The 25,065-nt window shown below is 40.9% G+C and overlaps 1 protein-coding gene across 3 annotated transcripts in view; it reads right to left on the bottom strand.

Annotated features, from left to right (window-relative positions):
- ADAM12 (ADAM metallopeptidase domain 12) overlaps positions 1–25,065 on the bottom strand; it is a 185,470-nt gene that overhangs the window by 45,894 nt on the left and 114,511 nt on the right. For all 3 annotated transcript variants that reach the window (XM_035137598.2, XM_035137595.3, XM_035137597.3), the window contains exons 10-12: positions 24,463–24,547; positions 19,293–19,441; positions 3,454–3,631 (exon numbers count right to left, since the gene is read on the bottom strand). In XM_035137598.2, the coding sequence (XP_034993489.1) occupies positions 3,454–3,631; positions 19,293–19,441; positions 24,463–24,547 (412 nt within the window). The remainder of the gene's footprint in view (positions 1–3,453; positions 3,632–19,292; positions 19,442–24,462; positions 24,548–25,065) is intronic.

Raw genomic sequence — 25,065 nt, 5'->3', positions numbered from 1 at the left:
AGGCATGGGAGTGGGGAAACCCGGCACCAGCCCTGGCCATCTTCACTCCCGTGGCCAAAAGTGGGGTGAGAGTGACGGGTTTCCTTCCCCTGCAGCTGCACCCACATTCTCATAAGCAGCAATATCTGCAAAGTGCAATAAAGTGAAACGTAACAAAACGAGGTTTGCTTGTAGCTTTTTTCCCTTTCTATATGTAACCCTTGGGGGGCATAATTTCATTTCCTTGGATTTTGTCTTACTAAGTCCTTATTTGTAGTCCTTGGTCAAATAGAATGGGTCAGTTTAGCCTTGATAAAAGATAAATGGAAAACTTACATTTCAAGGTCACAGAGAATGGTAATCGATTCACATTAAATTCAAATTTCAATCTAGTGAGATTTGGCAGAAAGTAGAACAAAACCTATTCTGCTCCACCGAAACTCTGAAGTATTTTATTTTTATTTAATTTAACGAAATATATATACTTCTGGACTGTAATAAAATCTCCAAGGGTTTTACAAGAAATATTAAAAAGACCCATTTAAAACCTCCACCGCCACCACCATGCCTGCATCTCAACTGTCAGGCTGATGGGAATCGATATCCCAGAACATAACCTGAAGGCACAAAGTAAAGAACCTTGCTGAAGTGGAGCAGGTTTGTGCCTGGATGGGAGACTAACTAGGAATCACATGTGTCCTTTCTTGTGTTCTGTCATGGGGAACAGTGGGATAGAAACGTACTACATAAATAAATCTGCCACAGTCCCTTGGCTGGCTCAAGGTAGAGGGTATTTTGTTGTTTAGTCGTGTCCGACTCTTCGTGACCCCATGGACCATAGCATGCCAGGCACTCCTGTCTTCCACTGCCTCCCGCAGTTTGGTCAGTTCTCGTAGCTTTGAGAACACTGTCCATCCATCTCATCCTCTGTCGTCCCCTTCTCCTAGTGCCCTCCATGTTTCCCAACATCAGGGTCTTTTCCAGGGAGTCTTCTCTTCTCATGAGGTGGCCAAAGTATTGGCGCCTCAGCTTCACAATCTGTCCTTCCAGTGAGCACTCAGGGCTGATTTCCTTCAGAATGGATAGGTTTGATCTTCTTGCAGTCTATGGGACTCTCCTCCAGCACCATCATTCAAAAGCATCAATTCTTCGGCAATCAGTCTTCTTTATGGTCCAGCTCTCACTTCCATACATCACTACTGGGAAAACCATATCTTTAACTATACAGACCTTTGTCAGCAAGGTGATGTCTCTGCTTTTTAAGGTGCTCTCTAGGTTTGTCATCGCTTTTCTCCCCAGAAGCAGGCGTCCTTTAATTTCAAGGCCAGGTGAAAGCAAGTACATGAGGGAGATGCGAAAAGAAAATCTGTATGTGAGATGGAGGGGTAGGTAAGGAACACTTGCCCTGCTTTGCACTGGAAAGATATATCTTTGATCCAGTCAGAAAGTGCTTCTACTTCCGTTGCAAACTGTGGTTCTGGTTAGATTCTGGTGGTGTTGGTAGAATTTGCCTCATCTCTCATTTAAGTAGATGCAGGAAAATTAGCTTATCTCACCCTCAAAAGATCCTATTCAATGAGCATACCTCAAACTAAAATGTATAATGCAACCTGTCAAAAAAGACCTTCAGAAGCAACTGCAGAATCTTTCTAAGGAGCTTACAAGGAAGATATGAATGCAAAAGCTCTCATTGTTCTTGTAGAAAAGTGATTTTAACACTTAAAGTTCACCAACAGTCAACTGGTTTCTTTCTCTCATACCCTGGAATCAATAAGGTGAATCAGGGTTAATCTTTCTTAAATATGGGTAGCTTACAGATTACCCAGACCCCCCAAAAAAGTGTTAGCTAGAGTGTTTGAATATTATTTCATTTCAATAGATTTGGGGTAGGGGTTGGTGAAACTGGCCCTTGTTAAGGACCCAGGCCTGCCCACCCCCACAAAAATCACCACTGGAGATTGAGTGGTGGCAATGCTAATCCCATTTACTAGGAAGTAAAAACCCCATTAACTGGGTAGGACTTATGCCTAAAGTAGGTTTGTGCATTTAGGCACTGATCCTATACACAGAACCTGAGAGAAAACCCTATTGAACTCTATGGGACTTCTTTCTGAGTAGGCCAGCCTTCACAAGCCTTGCCTAACCTTGTATGTATATCAACAACATGCCCAATATATTTATTGGGGCACATGCAGAGGGGACATTACTTTGTAAGTATTTTGGAAAATTTGCCTTTTAAAAATAAATAAATCACACCCCAAAATACTTGAGTTAGAAAAGAACCTAGCCTGTACTCCAGTCAAGGTTTTGAGTACCAGGGTCATGTAAAATCTTCCTCGCATAAAATTTGCATTGCAGAATTCTGTTGCAGGTGACAGATTAAATGTATTCAGGTTCTCTTCACCTTTGGGCTCTGACTCTGTCCAACATTGTTTTTAGCTCCTGACTTTTCCCCATGGGTCACAACCCCTCATAGAAGAAAAGTCCTCAACCTCTGCACTGGCTAATAAAAACAGCTTTGTACGCCAGCTTCATGTAGAGTTACACACAGAACAACATGATGCACTCAAAGATTAAAGTGGTGTTGATGTGCTGATCCAATTTAAATTACATAGCTATTGCAAAATTCACTAATGTACTGGATATGCTGGTACCACCAGTGGAAGACTGGGACTAAAACCAATCACAACTGAGCCACCATTTTCCAAGGAATTTAACAAAACAAAGGAAGATGCCACAGTTCAAACTGCTTCATGGCAATATTAAGCGGTTTTTACTTTAAAAGGTATCAGTAACACTGAGGAGTGAAAACGTGAAAGATAACTGGGCTAGAATGAATGTGAAAGCTACAGATACTCTATTGACTTTAAACAAGCAGATAAACCTACTTCTTATGCTTTGCTACCCAGCAGAATGAGTGAGCTGTCATGAAATCCTTATGGCTTGATCAATTCAATAAACTGTATGGGAAAGCTATGCAATTTCTTGCTATTTCAATGTCTTTCAGTCTATTATGCATATAACTCTATGCTTGCAGGAGACGACAAATCCATAATTCTCTGGTATATTTAGTTATGATAATCTGGAGGAGAAATACAGTATCAACTTTTAATGCCGACATCTAAATGAAGGAAGGGTAGGTGTCTTCCCTGGCAGAATGAAGTCAGAGGCGCAGTGACTTTCCTTTTTTCCGGCAGCCATGGAAAAGGAAGAAGGGATGTTTGCATAAGGTCTCTCCCTTTCCAAGCCTTTTCACTGGGCATGCTGGGCACAACATATAGCAGGCTCTTCTTGGTTGAGGAAGAGTACCAGAATACCAGCCTGCAGACTTTTCGAAAACACTGCATGGCTTTTGTATTTAGACAAGCATTCAAGGAATACCAAGAATAGTGGCGCCTAAGGACTGATATGACTTGATATTCTAAATTGAAATTTCGAGTCTCCCTTCAAAACAGTCATGACAGACAGTCCTACCTCAGGTTCCCCACAGTCACACTCCTCTCCTTCTTCTACATAGCCATTCCCACACTTTGGACCACCGAAAGATTCCTTAACTTCAGGCAGGTTGAATAGGCACATCCCTACTCCTTTCTCCAAGCTGCTTTCCAGGTCTTTCTTGCTGCAGCTACTAAACATCATAGGAAATGGGTAGCTGGGGGGGAAGAAGGGGTAGGAACAAGGGAGACAGAAGAAAAAAAATTGCTATTATCGAAGAATTATGGGTATGAATTCAGAGACAAGATGTTCTGTAACACAACACTCCTAGCAAATTCTACAGCACCATCGTAATGTGTCCCAAGAAATGAACAGAAGGGAATCAAATGTCACTGTGCCAGAGGCTGGTATAGTGCACACATAGTTACGGCAGCTAATGCTAATATTTCTCAAACAGCACTCATTATAATGATAGCCATTATTATAATAAACATAAACAGATTAAACATAATGAATGCCAGAGCTTCCTTAAATACTCCCAGTCCAAAACAGCTCATTGATATCTACCCCTTGCTACAATATTTTCAAGTCCCACAAACCCCAGGGTAGGTTTTACAGTGTGGGATGTTATGGAGCATGGAGGGAATGAAAAATTAGATTCAGTGGGAGAGAGGCAGAATGAAGGGGAGTGGGAGTCTATAGAGAAAGTGGCATCAGCACCCTAAGAGGAAGGGAGAGTCCAATCCAAATGCTTGGACTGGTTCGGCAGCTGATTGTGGCTCCTATGCCTATATATTTGATATTTGAAAAGCACCCCAAGTATTTTAGTACACACTTCTTGTGATGTTAATATGTCTTGTAACTCTTTATCTTTTTGTTTCTGCAAATATTCTCCGTAGTCCCACTGGAAGCTTGTCACTTTGTTAATTGTGAGTGAGATAAAAACTTTTGAGAGTCATTCAGCTCAATGCCAGCTGCATTGGGATGTTTGCAAGGACATCATGCCACAGACATTGTGCAGGATGCCAAAGTGCACATTGTGATTCCCTGTGATTATATTAGGTGTAGATCACAACCATCTGGCAAATAAAAGGCAAACTGTCTTATTTCTCTATACTCTGGAACCCATTCACTTTCTCTCTGCATTCAGGCAACAATTCCACGCTACGGCTGTGTAGGTAGCCAGCCAGCTCGATAATGACTGGGCTTTGTTCCCTAAATGTTTTGTGGGGTTTTTTTTGCAATGGACGGCAGAGCCAGACCAGAGTCAGAACCATTTCTCCCTATCTCCCAACTGTAAACCTGTCTAACATCTCAAATCAAATCCTATCCTATCCCTCTTCTCAAATCCAGCCCCATCTCTCATCTTAAATCCAGCCCTATCTAACTCTCTCCAACTCAGAAACTGCTCCTTTTATTTCCCCCCCCCAAAAGTGCTGTTCCTGTCCCCTCTGTGTCTAGCTGACTCCATAGCCCATCAGGGAGAGGCTCCAGCACTCTGGTGGAATTTCAGGGTGACTCTGGTCTGGCTCTGCTGTCTGTCACAGTTTTCCATCAATCATATATTATTAAGAACAGGATGCAGTCTTAAACAGGCAAATAAGATAGTGAGGAGAATTCTCATGCTGCTAAATCAGAAAGTTTAATGCAGGAATCTCAGCTAAAGCATCCATGTCAGATGGCCCTCTAACCCCTGCTTAAATAAATATATATATAAATAAAAACTCATTTCTGCATTAGGTAAGTTTTAAGATGGAGTATGGAAGAGGTAGTGCACATTCAAATGAGGCACGGTTTCTTGCTTGAAGGCAAAGCCTGTAATTATATGCACTTATTTAGAAAGAAGTTCCAAGTAAACAAACTGAAATTTATTTCCGAATAAATAGGCATGGGATAGTAACAAATGTCAAAAAAGATTTCATAACCAAAGCATAGTAGGAAGTACTGGACAAAATAGCATTTCTCTACAAGATGGAAAGTAACTTGGCCATGCTTTTGGTTGGCGAGAGTCAGAAATATGGAGAGAGAGAAAACAGTTCTCAACACATGGAGTTCTCAACACATGGAAGAGCTCAGGTAGTTGGAAGACATGAGCAGGACTGCAAGTTCATTTATGTGGAGTTAGTGGATGATCTTGGGTGAACTACAAGAATCTTAATTCCTGTGATGATTTGCTAGGTTCTGGGCCCAGTATGGAGCCCACGGTAATAAGCGTGGGTCCCATAGTTCACTCTTTGACATCGAAGCTGATGTTAGACAGGAATTATTCCATCTTAAGACACTTTCAATATAGACTTTATCGTTTTTATATATTCATACTTTATTTATTAAGCAGTATAAAAATTGCCTCAAAAGCCACAATGATAGTTTTTCGTACAATTTCATTTTAAAATCAGGTTATCTCAAAAAGTGAAACTTTTTATAGCAGTATGTGTGTGCATATAATTTAAAGCATCAAATGTAAATTCATTGATTTTCATCCAAATAGGTGTTTAGGATGACAAAGGCCACTCTTGACATAAAAGTATTCCAGTGTGCAAATACTGGTTTGATAGGTATGTGAAATAGAAACCAAATGAACAATGGAAATATTGTTGGTAATCGCTGTATCAGAAAAAAATATAAGAATCAGTGAGCGTTTCCACAATGAACATTAAACATTTATGACCACCCATCTGCATGCAGATTCGCTCACTCCTGCTTATAAAAGTTTCATGTGACCATCAATGGGGCAATAGGTCCTTAGCCTATACTGGCGACCACAAAGTGTCACTGCTAACTAATGCAAATTCTCTCCACCTTAAAAGAACTCAAGCTGTTTCCTATTTTGAAGCAACAGAGCCATTCAAATTCTGGCCTTTCCTGTCCTTGACACTGACTTCCTCAGCTGACATCAGTGCCATATTCACTAGTTACCAAAGAAAGCACAGATCCACTCAAAACATTTTGTTTTGAAATAAATAACCTCACAATAAACAGGAGATGCGCATGTGAAATCTGAAGCCGAAAGTATATGAATGAATTATTCCATGAAGTAGGATGGGGTGACTTTATTTCAACTAAAGCATCTGAGATGCACTAAAATTGTAGCTTAAGGAGCATTTTTAAAAAATGGAACCATACATATTAATTAAGTTTTAAGGACTCCTTTTATATAGTGCACATTTCTGCAGCAGTATAACAAAAGGGAAATGAGGTAATAAAGGAGCTCCATATGCCCATATTGAACATAAGGGGGAAGGATAGAGAGTTTATTACATTACTCTTGTAAGGCAGGAAGAAACAGATATCTGCTACTGGGCAAGGCACACCCACACTGCTTTCGACCCTTAACAAAACCCTATATTCAGCATCTAAGCAAGACTTAAGTAGTAGAAATTTAAGACATTGGCAGGATGATATGGGCTTCAGGCAGAAGGCAGCTTTTTGGCAAAATTATGCTCACATGCTGAGCACAGAGGAAGAATCCAGAGCCCATCTGAACGGTATAGGATCAGGTATGTATACTGAGTCTCTGGAAAAACAAAGTGACTTTTGCAAAATAGGCTAATAGAAGGGGGAAAGTCAAGAACAAGACCCATCTGTTATATCTACTAATGCTGCTCCCCCTCACCTATGAATTACTACACTGAGGGAAGCGTCAGGAATACAAAAGCCAGTCTCCATGTTCTGTCTGATAAAGGGTTTCCAGCCCTACGGATGGGGCATACCTTCCAAATCCCGGTTAGAAAAATCGGGGATCAGCAGTGCCGGCACCGGAAGTCACTTCCAGACATGCGTAGAAGCAACTTCCGGTGCCGGCGCTGCCTTATTTCTGGTGCCCAGACATGCTCAGAAGCGACTTCCGGTGCCGCTCTGCCCGATTTCCGTTACCCAGACATGGGCAGAGCACCCGAAATCGGTTCTGCATGTCCAGACATGCGCAGAAGGAGCCTCCCTGGCAGGCACTGAAATACGGGGGATTTACGGGATTTTTTCCAATTATTGGCTGATTTGAAACTGGCACCCAGCCGTGACAAAGCCCATCAGAGCTAGCTTTCCCTACACAAAGAGCTGTTGCTGCTCCATCGGAATCCTGGCAACTCTTTACAAAAACAGCAGCCAGGACAAGCGCACAGATGCTCAGCCATACATGTTGGCAGCCTGTTTGTTGGCAGTCATTGGACCCCTTGCCGATTGTGTAGCATTAAAAAAAAACCCCAACAAATAATGAAGATGAATACGTTCCAAACAGGACTTCCGCAAACTGTGTATTGCTTCAGTTACCATCAGACAGATAGATAATTTATTATGGTTGGAGACCAGCATATAAAACACACTTGGGGGTACAATCCCAAAAGGAGCACAAACATTTAAAACATTGAACAACAGTAAATTTAAAATGTATAAATGCGATAAGCGTATAGACACTAAAAACTTTGAGATAAGCTACCGCAGAGACACGACCCAGAATCTCCTGAGGGACCGAGTTTGGGGGTTTTCTTGACGAACTAGTTTGGATCGGGGGATGATCTGTGCCTACAGATCTGTACACAGAATTTGGCGACCATCCGGGTTGTCTTTTGATCTTTACCTAACAGGAGGAGATCGAATTGCTTTTCCGGGAGGTCGGCGAGTCTCACCAGCAGGGGATCAATGGTCTCACTACGTGCCTCATCATAAAAGGGACATCTAAAAAATAAGTGCTCTGGGCTTCCTATCTCCCCCAATGAACAGGCGCAAATTCTCTGAGCATATGGGACTTTTTAAAAGGATCCTTCCAGGACCGGCGAGGGCAAAGCCGAGCTTCTGGTGACCGCCAAAATATTCACCAGTAAATCTCACAAGGAAAACATGTTTGGGTGCCCTTTCAGAACATTGCTATAATGTTATAACTGCACTTTTCTCTGCAGTTCCAGGATTCATGCCTCTCTGTTTTTTTGAGTGGGATTCATTGTCAGAGTAAATTTGTACATTGTTAACTCTTTATTCATGCAAGAATGCTATTTGTTATGAGGGCAACATAGGCACTTCATGGAAGTACTGTGCTAAAATCTGTCTCCCAATTTCATAAAGAAGTTTTGCTCTTTATGAAAGGGGCTACTGGCTTTTTGGGGGGGGGGGTTTCTCCCCTTTGGTAATTTTTAATGCAATTTATTTTCTCATTATTCGAACAAGAATGGTTGAAAAAAACATGGGGGAATTTTTCAGCACACCACTCTTTCATGGATGATGGAGGGAGTGCCTGCCTTGGATCTCACAGACTTTTGCATGATTTATGTGTCCAGTCATTCTGGCTTTTTAGGGGGAATTAACAGAAGGTTGTTGTTCTGGCATACACGGACCCTTGCTTCGGAATTAAAACCATAACAAAACCCCATTCCATCAGTAGTTAAAATGAGGTGACCTTAAAGTGCTTATTTCTTAAAAATAAGTAGATAATATTTCAGAACTGTACTAATTTATTTAAAAAACAAAGTAGCAGCAGTTATGATGGAAAAGTTTTATTTGTGCCAAATACATTGGGAATTTCGAAAAGATACAAAACCTAGGATGGATTTAACCGCAACTGTTGTTACGTCATTTTAGCAGAGTACCTATCCATGCAGAAAAGAATATTTCTAAAAGGTGTAACACAGAACACCTACAGAATCGATCTAGAGTTAACTTCATGAAATGGATCCTTATAAACTCAATACCTCTGATGATTCCAACAGGTTTTATATAAACCACTCTAGTCCCATAGCCCTTCTTTCCAGTGGAAAGCTGCCTAACAGGGAGTCAGAAAATTGGCCCATCTAGCTCAACAGTTTACCTGCTTTTCCAGCCTTACCTAGAAATCCCAGGGGTTGAACTGGGATCTTTTACATACAAAACATGTGGTCTAATGGAGAAATTGCTAGTGATAGTGAAAGAGGTACTTGACCCTTTCCCTGCCTCTGCCATTTCCCAACTTCAGATCATTTCCTGTTCCACCCGCCAGGCAGGATCCTAAAGATGTGAACAAGCTGGGAATTTAGATTTTTCTTCATCATGATCAAATTATGACCCCTGACACGATCAATCATGTGAACATTTTTGTGAGCTGCATTAGAGATTTGGCTGTACACAGGGAACTCACTTCTGTGCCATATCTGTAACATCTGAATAATTAAATTTTCTCAGGAATGTTTATCAAATACCAGAATTATGAACAAAGATTGCATAAAAAACTGAATGATGAATGACGGCTCTGCACTCATCCTCCCAATCTATTTTTACTCTCTCTCTTGTTTATTGTTTTAATCCCTAGAGCATCAATAAAATAGAACACAATGAGACACCAAAGCTTTCCCATCTATAGTTCATGTTCAATGCTTGTACCAATTCTTACAAGCCTAATTACCTGTCATTTTCACAAATAACTGAACTGATGTGTGGCATTAATAGCTTAACACAGAGGTTGCCAACCCTGCACCCACAAAGGCCTTCCTGGGTGGCCTCTGAGATGGCCAATGCAACCAGATTAAAATGTATTAAACCAGAACCACCTTCCTGCACGCAGCAATTTTTTTGAGTTGGAAGAGCCCACCACTTCCGCTCCAGGTGCATAGGATGAGGGAAGGCTAAGCTTCAGCTTCACAATTTGTATGTGTGGAAAAGACTGCGGCAAGGAGCGAGTGCTGTTACTTTTTTGAAGATTTATTTTTGTGGGGAGGACAGCTGTTTGACCCTCAAGGGACTTTGTTTTAAAGCGCAGGGAGTAAGATGCCAGCCTTTCTTGTTCTTGCTTCCTTCTCCACAGCAAGAATTGTTCCCAACTTGATGGTGGGGGAGCACAGCGCAGAGACAGACATACTTCTTATCATCACCATCCCCACCACCATCTTTCTGCTCCAGTCAGAATTGTTCTCAAGTTGATTGAGGTGGGGTGGGTGGGTGGAGCACAGTGTAGAGGCAGAGACATAATGTTTCTGCTGCCTCTCTCACAGTTGGGGCTCTTTTCAGGCTGATAGGATGGGTGGGAGGAGTACTGTGCAAAGATCTTTATCCTTATGTATCTGTGGCCTATTCTGCAGAAGGAATTGTTCTCAAGTTTATGGGTGGGGGAGCACAGTGCAGACACAGAACAGACACACCAACACCATCATCTTGCCTGTACCACAGCAGGGATCATTCTAAAACTAAACCAAGCCACTCCTTGTGGCAACCATTTTGTGTTAGGTCGTATCTTGCAGTGGCTGTTTTCAGAAATCTGAATGTACCCCTGGGCCCAACGAAGTTGGCAACCATTGGCTTTATTTAAGCGGCTATGAATCCATATTGGCTTAGGAGTACTACAATCAGCAAGAGATTTACCTTACGTCAAAAAAAGGGTGAATCTGGCCTGCACCACTGAGGCTTGTCTTCTCAAGCTGTGAGCTTTATAAGAAATATTCCAAAGGACAGATTTACAATGCAGAATGCAAGATTCCGATCAGAAAGTATTGACAGAACCAACAGCTGGACAATTTTCAGAAATACTTCCAGGAAGAAGTAACAGCTTTTATTAACAGCCTTGTGCAGGACATACTGCCACGGCTTAATATCTCCACAGTCACAAAACTGCCAAGCAAAACATTATTAGGAGTTGCTTCCACTTTGACAAATGTACAGTCGGAAAAGTTATTTCTTGTCAAGAGGTCTATTGTGAGCCTCGTTTCCCATTGCAAAGGTGAAGCAATACTAAACCAATTTATCAACCTTGACAAGTATTCTAACTGTATTCAGGAGTTATCTGCCATGCAAAGCTCTGCGGGAATTGTACTCAACTACTTTTCCTGTAGGAAACTAGGCAGTCAAGGAGAGTTGCTATAATCATTTTGCATTTGCCTCTGGCTCATCTTCTGTTCAGTTTCCTTTTAGATTGCTACCTCATTAATAACAATTAGCTCGACAGCAAAGGGTCTGGGTTTCACAATTTATTGTTTAGGACTTGATGTTAATTCAGTGCTGAATCAAGGAAAAAAGGAAACCATATACAAGAGAGAGAGAGAGAGAGAGAGAGAGAGAGAGAGAGAGAGAGAGAGAGAGAGAGAGATTAAAAAAAACCCATAGGTCATGGTAGTGTTGCATTAATGGAAAAAAGAGCAGAAGTTGTAGCATACTTTGTCATTATTGCCAATGTTAGAGGAAATTGTAGATAAGAAACCAAACTAGATTAGCTTGTGTTTAAATTGGTTGCGTTAAACATAACATCCAGTACCAGCGATAAGTGAATTATGATAAATGGCTGACATTGCCATTAAAAACACACTGCCTGCATTCAGTTTCCTACTGTGCTATTTTCCTCCACTCTGTTCCAAAAAGGGATGTTGCCTGGCAGGAATTAAAAGACTACCAGAGAAGTGCCAAGTCTACACAGCCTGTTGGGTATTCTCTAGCTCTTTAAAATTATTTTTACTAGTATTTAGAAAGAGCTCTTTTCTCAGTTTTCATAGACATAGCAATGCTTTTCTATCCTGTATAATAGGAAAAGGTGCCAGGAGTCCTCTTACCAATAGTTGGTGCAGTAGCGTTGCAGGCCAGTGCTGCCTCCCCCGACTGGATCCAGTGAGGGACACCTCTTGCAGGCAGGCTTGGGGGTAGGACATTCCAAAGTAGGATTTCCCTTCCTCCCTTGCATTAGGCTTGTTATGCGCTTGACCTTGCTATGGAGATGGTTGGACGCCATATTTGGGACCAGGTAGGAATTTTTGCACCAGGCTAATTGGCTCTCGCCTGGTGATTTTGCCTACCTCATAGCAATAATCTAAACTTTTGGTAGTTTAGGCATTGAGTAAGCCTTAGTCTTAGTCAGAGGGGAGGTTGTAGCATCTGCCTGCCCCTCTGAAGGAAAGGGTATCCCATTAAAGGGATCCGGAAGGAGTTGCTTCTGTTCAGAAACCCCTCCACGGTGATCCCGTGAGGATGTTCCTATTTGATGTATGTCACTATTTGATGTATGTGTATGTCCTATTTGATGTATGTGTTTCTGTGTTGATCCTACCAGAAATACTTCCAGCAGGCAGGCTGGGGGTCTGGTTAAACCCAATGCCTATGCCAAACCTCTGCATTTGTAATCAATCAAAGTTGTGGCTTTATTTGACCCCAAGACATTGTATTTTAATGGAATCTGCTGAGAATGCTTGCAAGATCTGGACACACCAATACTTAATGCTAAACTCACGACTTTTTCTTCTCCTAAAAAACAATTAAAGAGCTCTAAAATGTCCCTGAATTATTAATAAATAGCAAATGGGCACTGTCTGTCCTTTAATTGCACATGGTTGTTTCAGTAATTTAACATGGAATGTTGAAATAATGGCATCCTGTCAATTCATGGTAGGTTTTAACCAAAAGAAAATGGGAAAGCAATGAACTAAATCATCCTGGTATCTCTCTCTCTCTCTCTCTCTCTCTCTCTCTCTCTCTCTCTCTCTGTGTGTGTGTGTGTGTGATTTCACCATGTGTAGAAGAAGTGGGGGGGGGGAGATCATTATCTACACAGGCCCAAAGACTCTTCAGTGAAGCAAAATTTTAAATAATACCACATTTCAGGCATTTACTTGACAAAGGAAATACACTGCTTTGAATGTCCTCTGATCTCATTCACGTGTAACACTATGGCTTAGCATGAATTAGCAAGTGTGCAGGATCCTGCCGGGGTGGTCATTGCTTTGGTTGTTCTGCTGAGCTAAGCCATGGTTTTGCTTAAGTGTCATCCAAACCAAGGCTCATGGTTTGGCTCTCTCTAGAGAAATCACGAGCTGCAGCCAATGTTTGCCCAGTATTTTACAGCTCATGGTTAATATTCTCCATGGAAATACAAATTCAATAATTAGAACCAAAAAAAGAAAAAAAAACCCTGAGATGAAGGCAATTAATCATGCTCCACTGCGAGGCATATTCTCTCACAAGCCCATCAACTAATTATCAATGGTCAAAAGGTTGCAAGAGGACTAGTTTCAAATTCATTATAAAAACGAAATGACACAAATGTCATGATCCTCCCCACAAGCCACAAATCATTTAACACAGAACTGGGCACATGCAGCACACAGTGATATGATCACCAGAGAACTTAACTTTAGCAATTAAACCACCAGGCACTGGCACTTTTTATAACAGTGATGGGCAACCTTTTGAGCTTGGTGTGTCAAAATTCGCCAAAAAACCGAGCATAACTTGGGTGGTGTGTCACTTCGAGGAGAAAAAAACCATAATTTCACCATATTTATAGTTTAAATAACAAAATGTATAATTGTAATATATAACTGTATTTAATAAACCAAAAACTAATTATTTGACCAGACCAAACCAAAAACCCCTGACAGTATTTATCACAAAGTGCCCAGAGTTGTTGAGCTTTGGGGGGGGGGAGCTGCTGACCAAAGTTTTGGAGGTTTTTTTGGGGGGTGCAAAAGTTGCTTTGCTTTTTTGCCCCAAAGCTGCTGTGCTTTTGGGGGGGGGAAGAGAACAGAAATAAATGATGAATAATACCTTTGCTGGAACTAACACGCAGCACCAACATACTGGTAGTCTGCCAAAGCGCCAAAAACCCCAGCACAGAACGGGTTAAAAAACGAATGCTGTTATACCCAATCATAGTCTGCCAAAGCGCCAGAAAACAACAACAGCACAGAAAGGGTTAAAAAACCAACCTCTGGCTACCAGCAGCAACAACAACAACAATAAAGGATCCGGGTTTTAACAGCAGAGACAAGCTGTAGCGTGAGGAGGAGCGGGAGAACAAATGGGGGGGGGCAACAACAGCGCAAATGGGCCGATGGGGCGCGTGCCAGCAGTGAGGGCTTTGCATGTCACGTCTGAAACGTGTGTCATAGGTTCGCCATTATTATATACTGTTATATAATAATGTACACCATGGCAATGTTGAGTGAGCACCGATTCCAACTTCGTTAGGGGTAGGGCAGCAAAAAGATATATAACACTTTCTTTTACCATCATGCAACCTGAAAGGCCAAGAACACAATTCAAGGAAACCTGTTACAGTATTTCACAAAACCCTCAAAACAGATCTCAGTGATTGTTTAGTAATCTCCCTGGTAAGAGACAAGAATACAAATCCTTTCAACTGTTTCTGGTAGATGTTTCTCCATGATAAAAACTAGACTTACTAACTAAATACTACTCACCTGGTCACTTGTGCCAGGTATGAACAGGCTCCAGGTAAAGTCTTACAAAACTGTTGTTATTATTTACACCACAGATGATTAGCAAATATGTGTGGACAGGAGGACTAGTTAAGATTGTAATGGGCTACTGACTTTTCTGCACTTATTTTCAAGGCTTGTTAAAATGCTCATTTATCAAATCTCCTAGAAGAAAAGTGTGCTTGTTGAACAAGGTCAAAAAGACAGTCAAACCTCAAAAATGTCACTGGGGCTTCAGTGCAAAGTAAATGCAACTTAGCTGTGTCTGATTCAGCATGAAGAATTTTTAGCATCCTGGGGAGAGCAACACATTTCAATGAGATAAAAGTGAAAAAAGCTTTCTTTATTGCAAAGCAGCAGGACAGTGGAACCCCACTGAAGAAAGGATGGAAATTATAATGGAACTGACATCTGGATGTGATTGGTATACCAGGCTATCATTAGCAGGCACTTGTGTTACCGTTAACACCTGATTCTTTTTTTTGCCTTTAAAAAAGAGACAGTAAAGCAATTCTGTGAATATTCAGAAAGAAAACTGTGTTTGCCAGCTGTGTCTTCAGTTCAGCTAAAGGACAGTTGCAGTCCAAACTTTTTATTCATGGGAAGGAGATAGAGAGCTGTATTCTCAAAAAGTGGAAAGAATATGGCTCACCTAAAAAGCGGCAGCCACAAGACAGAATTGCCAAGATTGAGACAAATTGAACTAGTTAAGATTTAGTTCCATTCGTTTTGAAGTATTGTCTTGATTCTGTACATTCCACTGAAGTCCGAGTATAACCCCCCCCCCCAAAAAAAACCCAGGAAAAAGAAACAAGTCACAAATTCCATTAAGGAGGCTAGCAGAGACAAAAATAATTTGGACTGGCAATATTTCTAATGAAAATGATGCAGTGCTTTTAAATTCATTGATGCTGACTCAGGATGTTCCTTGGACAATATGGGTGTAACAAAACTGATTCATCTTTGGAAAACTCACAAGACCAGAAAAGAGAGCTACAAAACTAGTAACACAATATTCAGCTACATCTCAATACTGCCTTGGTGGCACCCAATGATGTCCAGCCAATTGTGCAATGGGAATTCAGTTGTGTAACTGGGCTTCTCGTTTTTCTTCTCCCTCCTCCAGTCCCTCCAAATCTCAAAACAAATTAACTCGATTTTTTCCAATAAACTTGCTCCATTTTTATCTGCCTTCTCTGACAAAGTTAGTTAATTTCACCATGTATACCATTTCCCAAACCCTAACTTGCCATGAGTCAACATACTGGTTTGGGTTTTTCCCCACTTCTGACAAACACACTTCTGTGTTTTATTTACATAGATATACAACCTATACCTAGATGGAGGGATTGTAGAGCATTCACATCCTATGAGGGTCTTGCTTCTCCCTTAAGGGCAGCATTGGATTCAAAGGAAGGGGGAAAAACCAAAACACCACCCTCCCATATTCTGTGTTTGTTCCAGCCCGTCATTCCCAGCTCACTTGGAGTTCTGCCCCCTCCTCCTTCTTGCTGCCAACTAACTCCAAGGACCTCATCCCAGCCTTCGTCATTCAAAGCTGAAACCCTAAACCTGGCCTTTGCCTCTGACCACTAGCAGAGGGCTGCAATGCAACTTCTGTAGACTGCCCTCCAATATTATTATTATTTTCTTATTTCCTTTTTGCTGAGTGGAGATAGAACTTCGTTATAAATTCCTCAAAGGGATTTAGGTAGAACAAGACCTTTCAAACAGCCAGCAATTGATTTTGTGTTTTTAAAAAGATTATTTTTCTATCTGGACCAAAAATATATATGTTTCTTTGGATTTTCCTTGTCTTCTGTGTGCCCCTTTCCTCCTTCCTAGCACTCACTTCCACTCCGTTCTCCCTGAAGTCCTTTAAGATCCTTTAAGAGCCAGTGTGGTGTAGTGGTAAAGAGCGGTAGACTCGTAATCTGGGGGACCGGGTTCATGTCTCCGCTCCTCCACATGCAGCTGCTGGGTGACCTTGGGCTAGCCACACTTCTTTGAAGTCTCTGAGCCTCACTCACCTCACAGAGTGTTTGTTGTGGGTGAGGAAGCGAAAGGAGAATGTTAGCCGCTTTGAGACTCCTTCGGGTAGTGATAAAGCGGGATATCAAATCCAAACTACTACTACTCTTCTTCTTTTTCCAACACTAGGCCCTATGCTATTTCCCCAAAGTTAACATTTTGTTTTGAAGAAAGACAAAGCTCCCATTACAAAGATATCAGTTTACAAAAACTAATTTCTCTTTATTAAGCATTTTTGGTTGCAATTCTTTTCTTGAAAATGTTCTCTTGTACTGTGATTTATTTTTGTAGCCAGAAATAATCTGAATGTCAGGATCACTCTGTCTGCCTTCTTCTTTAAGCCATAATGCCTTATAAAGTAACACATCATGTGTGCTTTGCTAAATGTGCTCAAACCTTTAAAACATTTTGTGGCAGAAATGATACATGTCCTACTGGTTCCTTTTAAAACGCACAACTACAGGAAGCTCATTAATGGACAGATCCAACAGAATTTAATACAGCACTGATCCCTAGACTGCTTCTACCAAGAACTCATTTCTAACACAAGTTTTTAATGCTTGACTCTTCAATGATTAAACCTGGAAAACTGAAAAGGAGATCACAATAATTAACGGAACACCATTCGAAGTAATAAAATAACCCTTTGAACAATTTCCTTCGTTAGACTTAGCTTCAAGGTTAAGGTGAATGGAATAATTTTAATCCAAGCTGGTTTTCCTCATCACCTTATTTGAATTACAAATATCTATTGGGCACAAAGTAAAAAGAAAAGAAAAGTGCAATGTCCATACCCTCTTCCTCACAAATGACTGTAGCAGTCACTTCTGCCCCCTGAGAAGGCTAAGAGCTGGATGAATAGGATAGACAAGCAATAGAAATGTAGAAAAATTGAGATAAACACACAGATGAACTAAGGCTGTTCGAAACATTTTAGTGAAGGTGCCTGCCATGAAATAAGCACGCCCAAGGAGAAATGAAGCAGAATATGGGCTGGCGCCGATCCCAAATACACAGATATATGCCTTGGATCCTAGAGAGAAGAGAGGAGGAGGAAGCACTTCATACCATCAAATATAGTTATACCCTAGACCCAAAGTGTAACCTAATTTAAACAGTGTCAGAAATACTCCATTTGACCAGCTTGACGAGCAATTCCAAAAGTAACAAGAAACCCCATTGGAAAGAGTCACTAATATCTGTGGATCTAAAAAGTTCTGCATGTACACTCGGGGTTTGCTTTACCTGGAGGAAGAAAGACATTTCTGAAGCTCCTTTAGCTTGCACATTCCTGTCATTTCTGAAGATTTATTATTCGGAAAAGAATTTGATCATGCATTATTTGAATGTTCAGATACGTCTATACACTGATGATTAAACATTTGCTCATCTATTTATAACATTTGTACAGGGTGAAGACACCCCTGTTATGTACAAGAAGTGCAAGTGCCTCACTGCATTTTAAGCGACTAAGGTGTACATAGGCTGAGGGCTAATTCATACTTCCACTTGTTCCACTGCTTCCTCCCCTTGGGAAAACTGCTCTTTAGTGCTCCATCAGAAGAAATGGCAATTCAGATTTTCCTTGGATTGCTATTTGTTCCTATTTATTGCTGAAGAGCAGGTTTTCCCTTGGAAAGGAGCAAGGCAAGGGGAAAACCACTCGGACCCATGCCTAGAAAGTGTGGGTCAAGCAGAAAACTGTGCTCAGCCCTGTACTTTCTAGGCAGCTCAAGCGCAAGTCTGGGTGAACCCTTAGTCACATCACTAAAAGTCTTGTATTGAACAGAAAGCATGAAGGCATCCTCAAACTTCAAAAGCTGAAGTTAAAAAAAAGAGAAGAGAAGAGAAAACCTTCCTTTCGTGACTAACATGCTTCAGTAGTTCTTTATAGCATTTAGTTCTGAGATACCGTGCACCTCCACCTAGCAAATTGCATACTAAATTGATCTCACTTGTCATAACTCTATCAGCTGTGAAAGATGGCTGGGAATGAAGAATGCACTGGGTAACAATTGCATTTTTGGACTGAGGCAACCTTAGTAAGACCCCAGCCAATTGAGATGAAAGAAAGCACACCAGACAACACAGAAACAAAGATTGTCTTCAGTTTATATTGAAAGCTCTTGGTATTAATACAGTTCTGCAGCAGGAAACATAGATAAACAAGCACCAAACCCGCTCCCCTATTTGCTATGGTTTATTTCTTATGACCTCCCCTGCTTTTTCTCCCATACTAGTAGGGGAAAACAACAACAACAATAATACAAGTTAATTGCTTTGCACATTTTCTTTTAATAACAAAGAGGGGGGAATTAAAGCTATCCTGTAGGGACTAAAGTTTCCCTCTCAACAACATAATTCATCACAGATTATGGAGAAGGGTCTGTGATAAAGTCTAATTGGCATAAACAGGATGTAAACCTTTGCTTAAAATGCTTCCTGGAATAAAAACAAAGGACTGTATCCAACTAAATAGTTCCACTAGCACAAGCACTTTTGGCTGAGGAAAAGAAATTCCTCAGCCTCTTGTCTTACAGCAAGCTTCCTAAATATGTTCTGGGTTCACCCCGCTCCAACCCTCCAGAACAGATTTTGGGGTGGAGAAGAGAGTGAGAGGAAAGTTATATTGCACCCACAGTTCTAGCTATCTTTTCCCCTCCCAAACAAAGCTTGCTCAATACTTGCACTTACCCTGTTGAAGGGTTCATGATGCAGCCTCCTTTGTCAGCAGATGCTTTGCAGTTGCAACCTCTTTCCAGTGTATCATGGTTCATCCCAAAATTATGGCCCAACTCATGTGCCAGAGTTACTGCTGCTCCCAGAGGGCTGTCGGAATGGTCCTTAAAACAAAACAAAAAATAGAGAGACATAAGAGTAAAGCATTTTATTAAAAAGGATGAAATAATATAGTCTAACACCATGGTAAATGACCTAGCTAATTAGGTATTAATTGTTATAGATGTGACACATGGCAAGGGTAATTACACTGTTATTATGGTAAATAAACAACACCAAAATCCTGCCCATTTGCCTTATTCTTCCATGCAGACAGCATTGAGAAGTTGCTTGAAAATTCAGTCCTCTGGAGGCAGTACCACAGGGAAAGTTGTTTATGTGCCAGTAGGCCCCTGACATAGTTTCATAAGTGCCAGGTCTAGCAATACAAATCCCTGAAAGCTACTTTACACAAATAGCTTGCAACATGGAGCTTTCTCTGCACAGTTGGGTTTCAAGTGGTCCACTCAAACTGCTGCTTTTGTGTATGAACTGGGCCACATGTCTGGAAGGACCCATACGGTGACTTGTGAGGCCTAGCTACCTCCTTACCCCTACCTCAACCCTACAGCCTCCTGTGATGGAGGCTGGTATACGGACTCATCCATGGCTTGGTTTACACATGCATGCACATGATGAATGCAAGACCAAGTGATGACTTGAATGCTTGAATTGGCCATCTAAGACAGAAGTTTCATATTCATACCATGCTTTTCAACAGTGTCATTTCACATGTTCAAGTGTCATTAAACAACTGCAGAGAAATGAACTGATGTAAATGTACTTGTGAACCAGGCCTACTAAGTAATTTATCAAAAGGCGGAAGTGGCGCATCAGAAAATGGCTCATTCTACAAAACGGACAGTAGGAAGCATGTGCTCGCTACACTACCAGCACATTAGTACAAATGACATGCAATTTACAGGACAAGCCCTGGAAGATCTGTGTGTTCAATAAAAGTAATGGTGGTATTCATTTCTTTTTTTCTGGACAAGAAATATTCTTGCAGAAACTATTTTCGTTGACTGGCACAAACATTTAAAAACTTTTCTATACTGTTCTCTGTGGCATCCATCTATTCCTTTTGAAAAACTGACCTTCTTATAAAAGTTCTCTAAAAAAGAAAAATGCATAAAACATGTAATATAAATGGCTGATCTCCTGTTTATCAGTCAGTAAATGGAATTACTATGTTCATCTGCCTTTTCTAAAAGCACATATGAATTTATTCATCTAAAATCACTCTTATTCATAACCTTTCAAGCACTCTGATGTGTACAGAGAGTAAAAGCTTAGAACTGTCTAAAAGCTTAATTAAAAAGTAAAATGAAACTCCTAATAAATTATTGGCTTGGCTTTCACAATTTTCTGTTTAAGGGGATTCTGTTAATAGTATGAATAATTGAACTCTCTTGTGAATGAAAAATCGAAAGTACAATCAATTCATAAAAGGCATCATTCTCTGAAATCTGAATGCACTTTATCAAAAGTTGCATGTCATTTAGTACTTCTGAATACATTAGAATCATACCAAAATTTTACTCGTTTTTAGGAAGACACTAAGTGTTCCCGGGGAAAAAACACAACTGTAGCTTTTTTATTTTTATTTTGATCATAAGTCACTTTGTTCTCCCCTCTGTTGCTTCTTGGATACCATTTTTTCTCCCAAACTGCACGATCCCAGTAAATCATGGATCATTTACTGAGTAAGATGTGTTATATCAGTATTTAGTCAATCAAAACTTGGCTACATTATCACTGAGTTCAAGTGAAGTACCATTACTGTTATAGGAACAGGCTCCTGTTTTGCAGAGGCAGCTGGCTGATTCTTCTTGTATTCCTGCAATGTGTGGATGATTTTATTGTACCTTGCAGTGCACCCAGTAGCAGTTCGCAGGCCAATGTTTCTCACCTGGCTTCTCAATGTCATGCACTGCTGGTGGTAGTTGAGAGGGAGAGGTGAAGGGGCAAAACAGCTGAGGCTCAGCATGGTGCTGGCACAAGAGCACTGGATTGGCTCTTCTACTGCCCCTGTGCAACATTAAGCTCCCTGCCCCTCCCTCTCAGTAAATGGCAACAATCTTGGTTTTGGGAAGCCAGATGAGCAATGTTGCCAAACATTACAGGGTGCAGGCCTTGGCAATTTGGGACTTTGTTTCCTTTCCGCCAATCTCACAGTAGGGACATTTTTGCCCCTGTCTGTGTGCCGACCCAACAGAAGAGAACTCTCTTTTGCAGGGAGAAGAATGTTGAATGACATCCCCCTTCTCATTTCAGTTCAGACATTCCATATAAATACATTTTGAGAGAGGAGTTCCGATTTCATGAAACTTTCAATACTCAGTACAAACTCTGCATTCTATTATCAAAATTGTGTTATCAGTCTAGTTCTTCTTACCCCCCTCCCCAAATTTCAAAAAAATGTTGAAAAGCAACCTTGGCAGTTACAGACAATTACAGTGCAAAGAAAAACTAAAGTGGTAGCTAAACATTTTTAAATCCTTCTATATAGCAAAGGTAAAGGGACCCCTGACCGTTAGGTCCAGTCGCAGACAACTCTGGGGTTGTGGTGCTCATCTCACTTTATTGGCCGATGGAGCCAACGTACAGCTTCCGGGTCATGTGGCCAGCATGACTAAGCCGCATCTGGTGAACCAGAGCAGCGCACGGAGACGCAATTTACCTTCCCACCTATTTAACTACTTGCACTTCATGCTTTTAAACTGCTAGGTTGGCAGGAGCAGGGGCCGAGCAACGGGAGCTCACCCCGTCACGGGATTCGAACCGCCAAACTTCTGATCGGCAAGCCATAGGCTCTGTGGTTTAACCCACCCGCATCCCTACTGTTTTGCAAATAATAGTGTTTTAATGTCTGGATACAGGTAGGTAGCCGTGTTGGTCTGAGTCGAAGCAAAATAAAAAAATTCAGTAGCACCTTAAAGACCAACTAAGTTTATATTTTGGTATGTCTGGAGTAATTCATCTCCACTCCTATGAGCTCTGTATTACCAATGTATTTAATAAATACAGATATCATCAATGCTGACTCTACAGATGTAGTTTTTAGAAGTTCAATTAAAAAAAAGCAATGTTGCAATTTGAATCAATTTGGCAGCGGGGTTGGGTAGAGAAAGAGGCAAGAAGAATTTGAAATGCTTGATCTGTACACAACTATTTTATTTTTGTATACAAGGAAATGTTAAGCTTTCTCTTAATCCGGAAAAGGCAAACTGACCTCCAAACCATGTTTCATCCTTTCAGGCACTTATTCTTTATTGTAAACATATTAATTCAATACAATTATACAATAAATAAAAGCAAGCATACTCCCACAGATGGACCAGGGCAACAAACGATATGGCTTTAACATGTCAGCATTATTACCATGTAAAGAGGGAGAACTATTTGGTTCGTTTTCAATATAATTTACTAGTTATCTAGGGCAATTTCTTCAACACAGGAAATGCAATGTCACAGCAAAAGAGATTGCTTGAACACATTTTGAATTAAACAACTGAAAGCATTTACCCTGAGCATGAGAAAAAATATGTGGTACTAGAAGAACACTGAGATTTCCGTTTCTATTTATTTATTTATTTATTTATTTATCTCTTTCCAGTTGTCAAACCTTTGAACAAACAAAGGGTAGCATTGGGGCAGGGGAAGTGGCAGTTTAAAACAGTGAGAAGGGAGTATGGTAAGGCTCTATTGTTGTTGTTTGTTTATTTATTTACTTACTTTCTTAACTTACTACATTGCCCTTCATCCAAGGGTCACAGGGCAGTTTACAATATGAAAACACAAGTTAGCTAAGGTGTTGTATCAATCTCTGCTATTTCTCCTTGTTGAAAATGGTTTGTTTTCTTAAAAAACTGCACCCCTCCAATATCCCTCCATCCCTGTTACTCAGACTTATGCCATTGCTAACTGCCCCTTTCAGTGTCCATATCTTCTTAGTGCACTTAAACTTCTCCCTTTTTTATTCCTCAGCTGCCTCATTTGAGACAGATAATGCATGCGCAGCCCTCAATATCCCATAGTACATTCACACAATAGGTTTCCAGTGCTAATTAGCTAGCGAGATAAATATAAGCACGCCTTGTGCCCAGATAAGTATCCTATAGCCTTGGCCACTATTGAACCACTGCTACATCTCACTCTAAAACTTAATCAAGATTAAGGTAAAGCTAAAGGACCCCTGACAGTTAAGTCCAGTCCCAAATGACAATGGGGTTGCGGCACTCATCTCGCTTTACAGGCTGAGGGAGCCGGTGTTTGTCCGCAGACAGTTTTTCTGGGTCATGTGGCCAGCATGACTAAGCCGCTTCTGGCGCAATGGAACACCGAAACCAGAGCAGCACACGGAAACGCCATTTACCTTCCCGCCGGAGTGGTACCTACTTATCTACTTGCATTTTGACGTGCTTTTGAACTGCTAGGTTGGCAGGAGCAGGGACCGAGCAACGGGAGCTCACCCCGTCGTGGGGATTCAAACCGTCGACCTTCTGATTGGCAAGCCCAAGAGGCTCAGTGGTTTTAGACCACAGCGCCACCCGCTAACTTTTAACTTTAGGCAACTTGAAATGCATGCACTTTATTTATTAAAAGTGACAAGTTCTAATAGAAGCTAAAATGAACACACACACAGTGCTGGAAAGGCAACAAAAACTTTAACATATTCTAAAAAGCTATGCTGCTAACACAAAAGCTTTGTTATAGTTACTACCACCTGTTGTCTTTTGTCACCTGACTATTACTGGTGAATTGAAAAATAAGCAATTAGGTAAGAGTGCTTATAATTATTTCTCTCTGGCCCATAGCAAAAATGCAGCATGCCTCATGAATAATTTTGGTGGAGTTTTCGTACAAAGCATAGAAATAAAAGGATAAATCACAAATTTATTTTTTTTAATTCTGTGCGGCTGTTTTGGTTTCGGTTCACTACTCTGAAAGGAGACAACAAAAAAAGCATTAAATGATGATGTTTCATTTCAAGGCTAAGTGGTGGCTTCTCTTTAATAAATTCCCATAATTTCTTGAAACAAGAACAACAATAAATAACAATAGAAATTGACTTGGTACTTACCATAACAATACCTCCAGACTGCTCTGCAGTACACATGCTCATTATAGGTGCCATGCCAATGGTAGTACCTTGGAAGTAAGCTCCACTGATGGAAAGAAAGATTTTTTAAAAATCAACTTTAGGAGGCAGGCTTAGCCCACATTCAATGGTAACCTCTTTATTTTGCTCAATATATTCCAAATCCAATAATAAGGGCTTTACTTCTATCTCCTTTAGTGCAGTAAGGACCTATATTCTCTCAGAAAAGAATTAGCCACCCCTGAGTCACATGTCTCCTGCCCAGCCCTGGCCAATTTCAACAGTCCAGAAGGGCAAAAATCCAGGACAGAAGTGGAAGGCCTCCAAGCTGTTTCTCAAGACTGCACAAAGTGAAAAATATCCATAGTGACATGACTAGATGATGTCCTGGCTGCATCCATCTCTGACTCTGTCAAAGGTCAGCAATACAAGCAATACAAGAGATATTATTCACAAAATAAACAGCAAGCCTTCAAGGGCTCTTAAGTTTTGAACTCCACAGCCTCCAGAAAAGAGCCACTGCATGACACTGTGTGGTAGGGAAGTTAGATTCTTTGATACTATCATCACCACAGAGGAAGTCTG

The sequence above is a fragment of the Zootoca vivipara genome, chromosome 5 (assembly GCF_965207765.1).
Source record: "Zootoca vivipara chromosome 5, rZooViv2.hap1.1, whole genome shotgun sequence".
Taxonomy (NCBI): Eukaryota; Metazoa; Chordata; class Lepidosauria; order Squamata; family Lacertidae; genus Zootoca; species Zootoca vivipara.
Note: the sequence above shows the minus strand (reverse complement) of the source record. Positions and strands in the feature narration are given on the sequence as shown.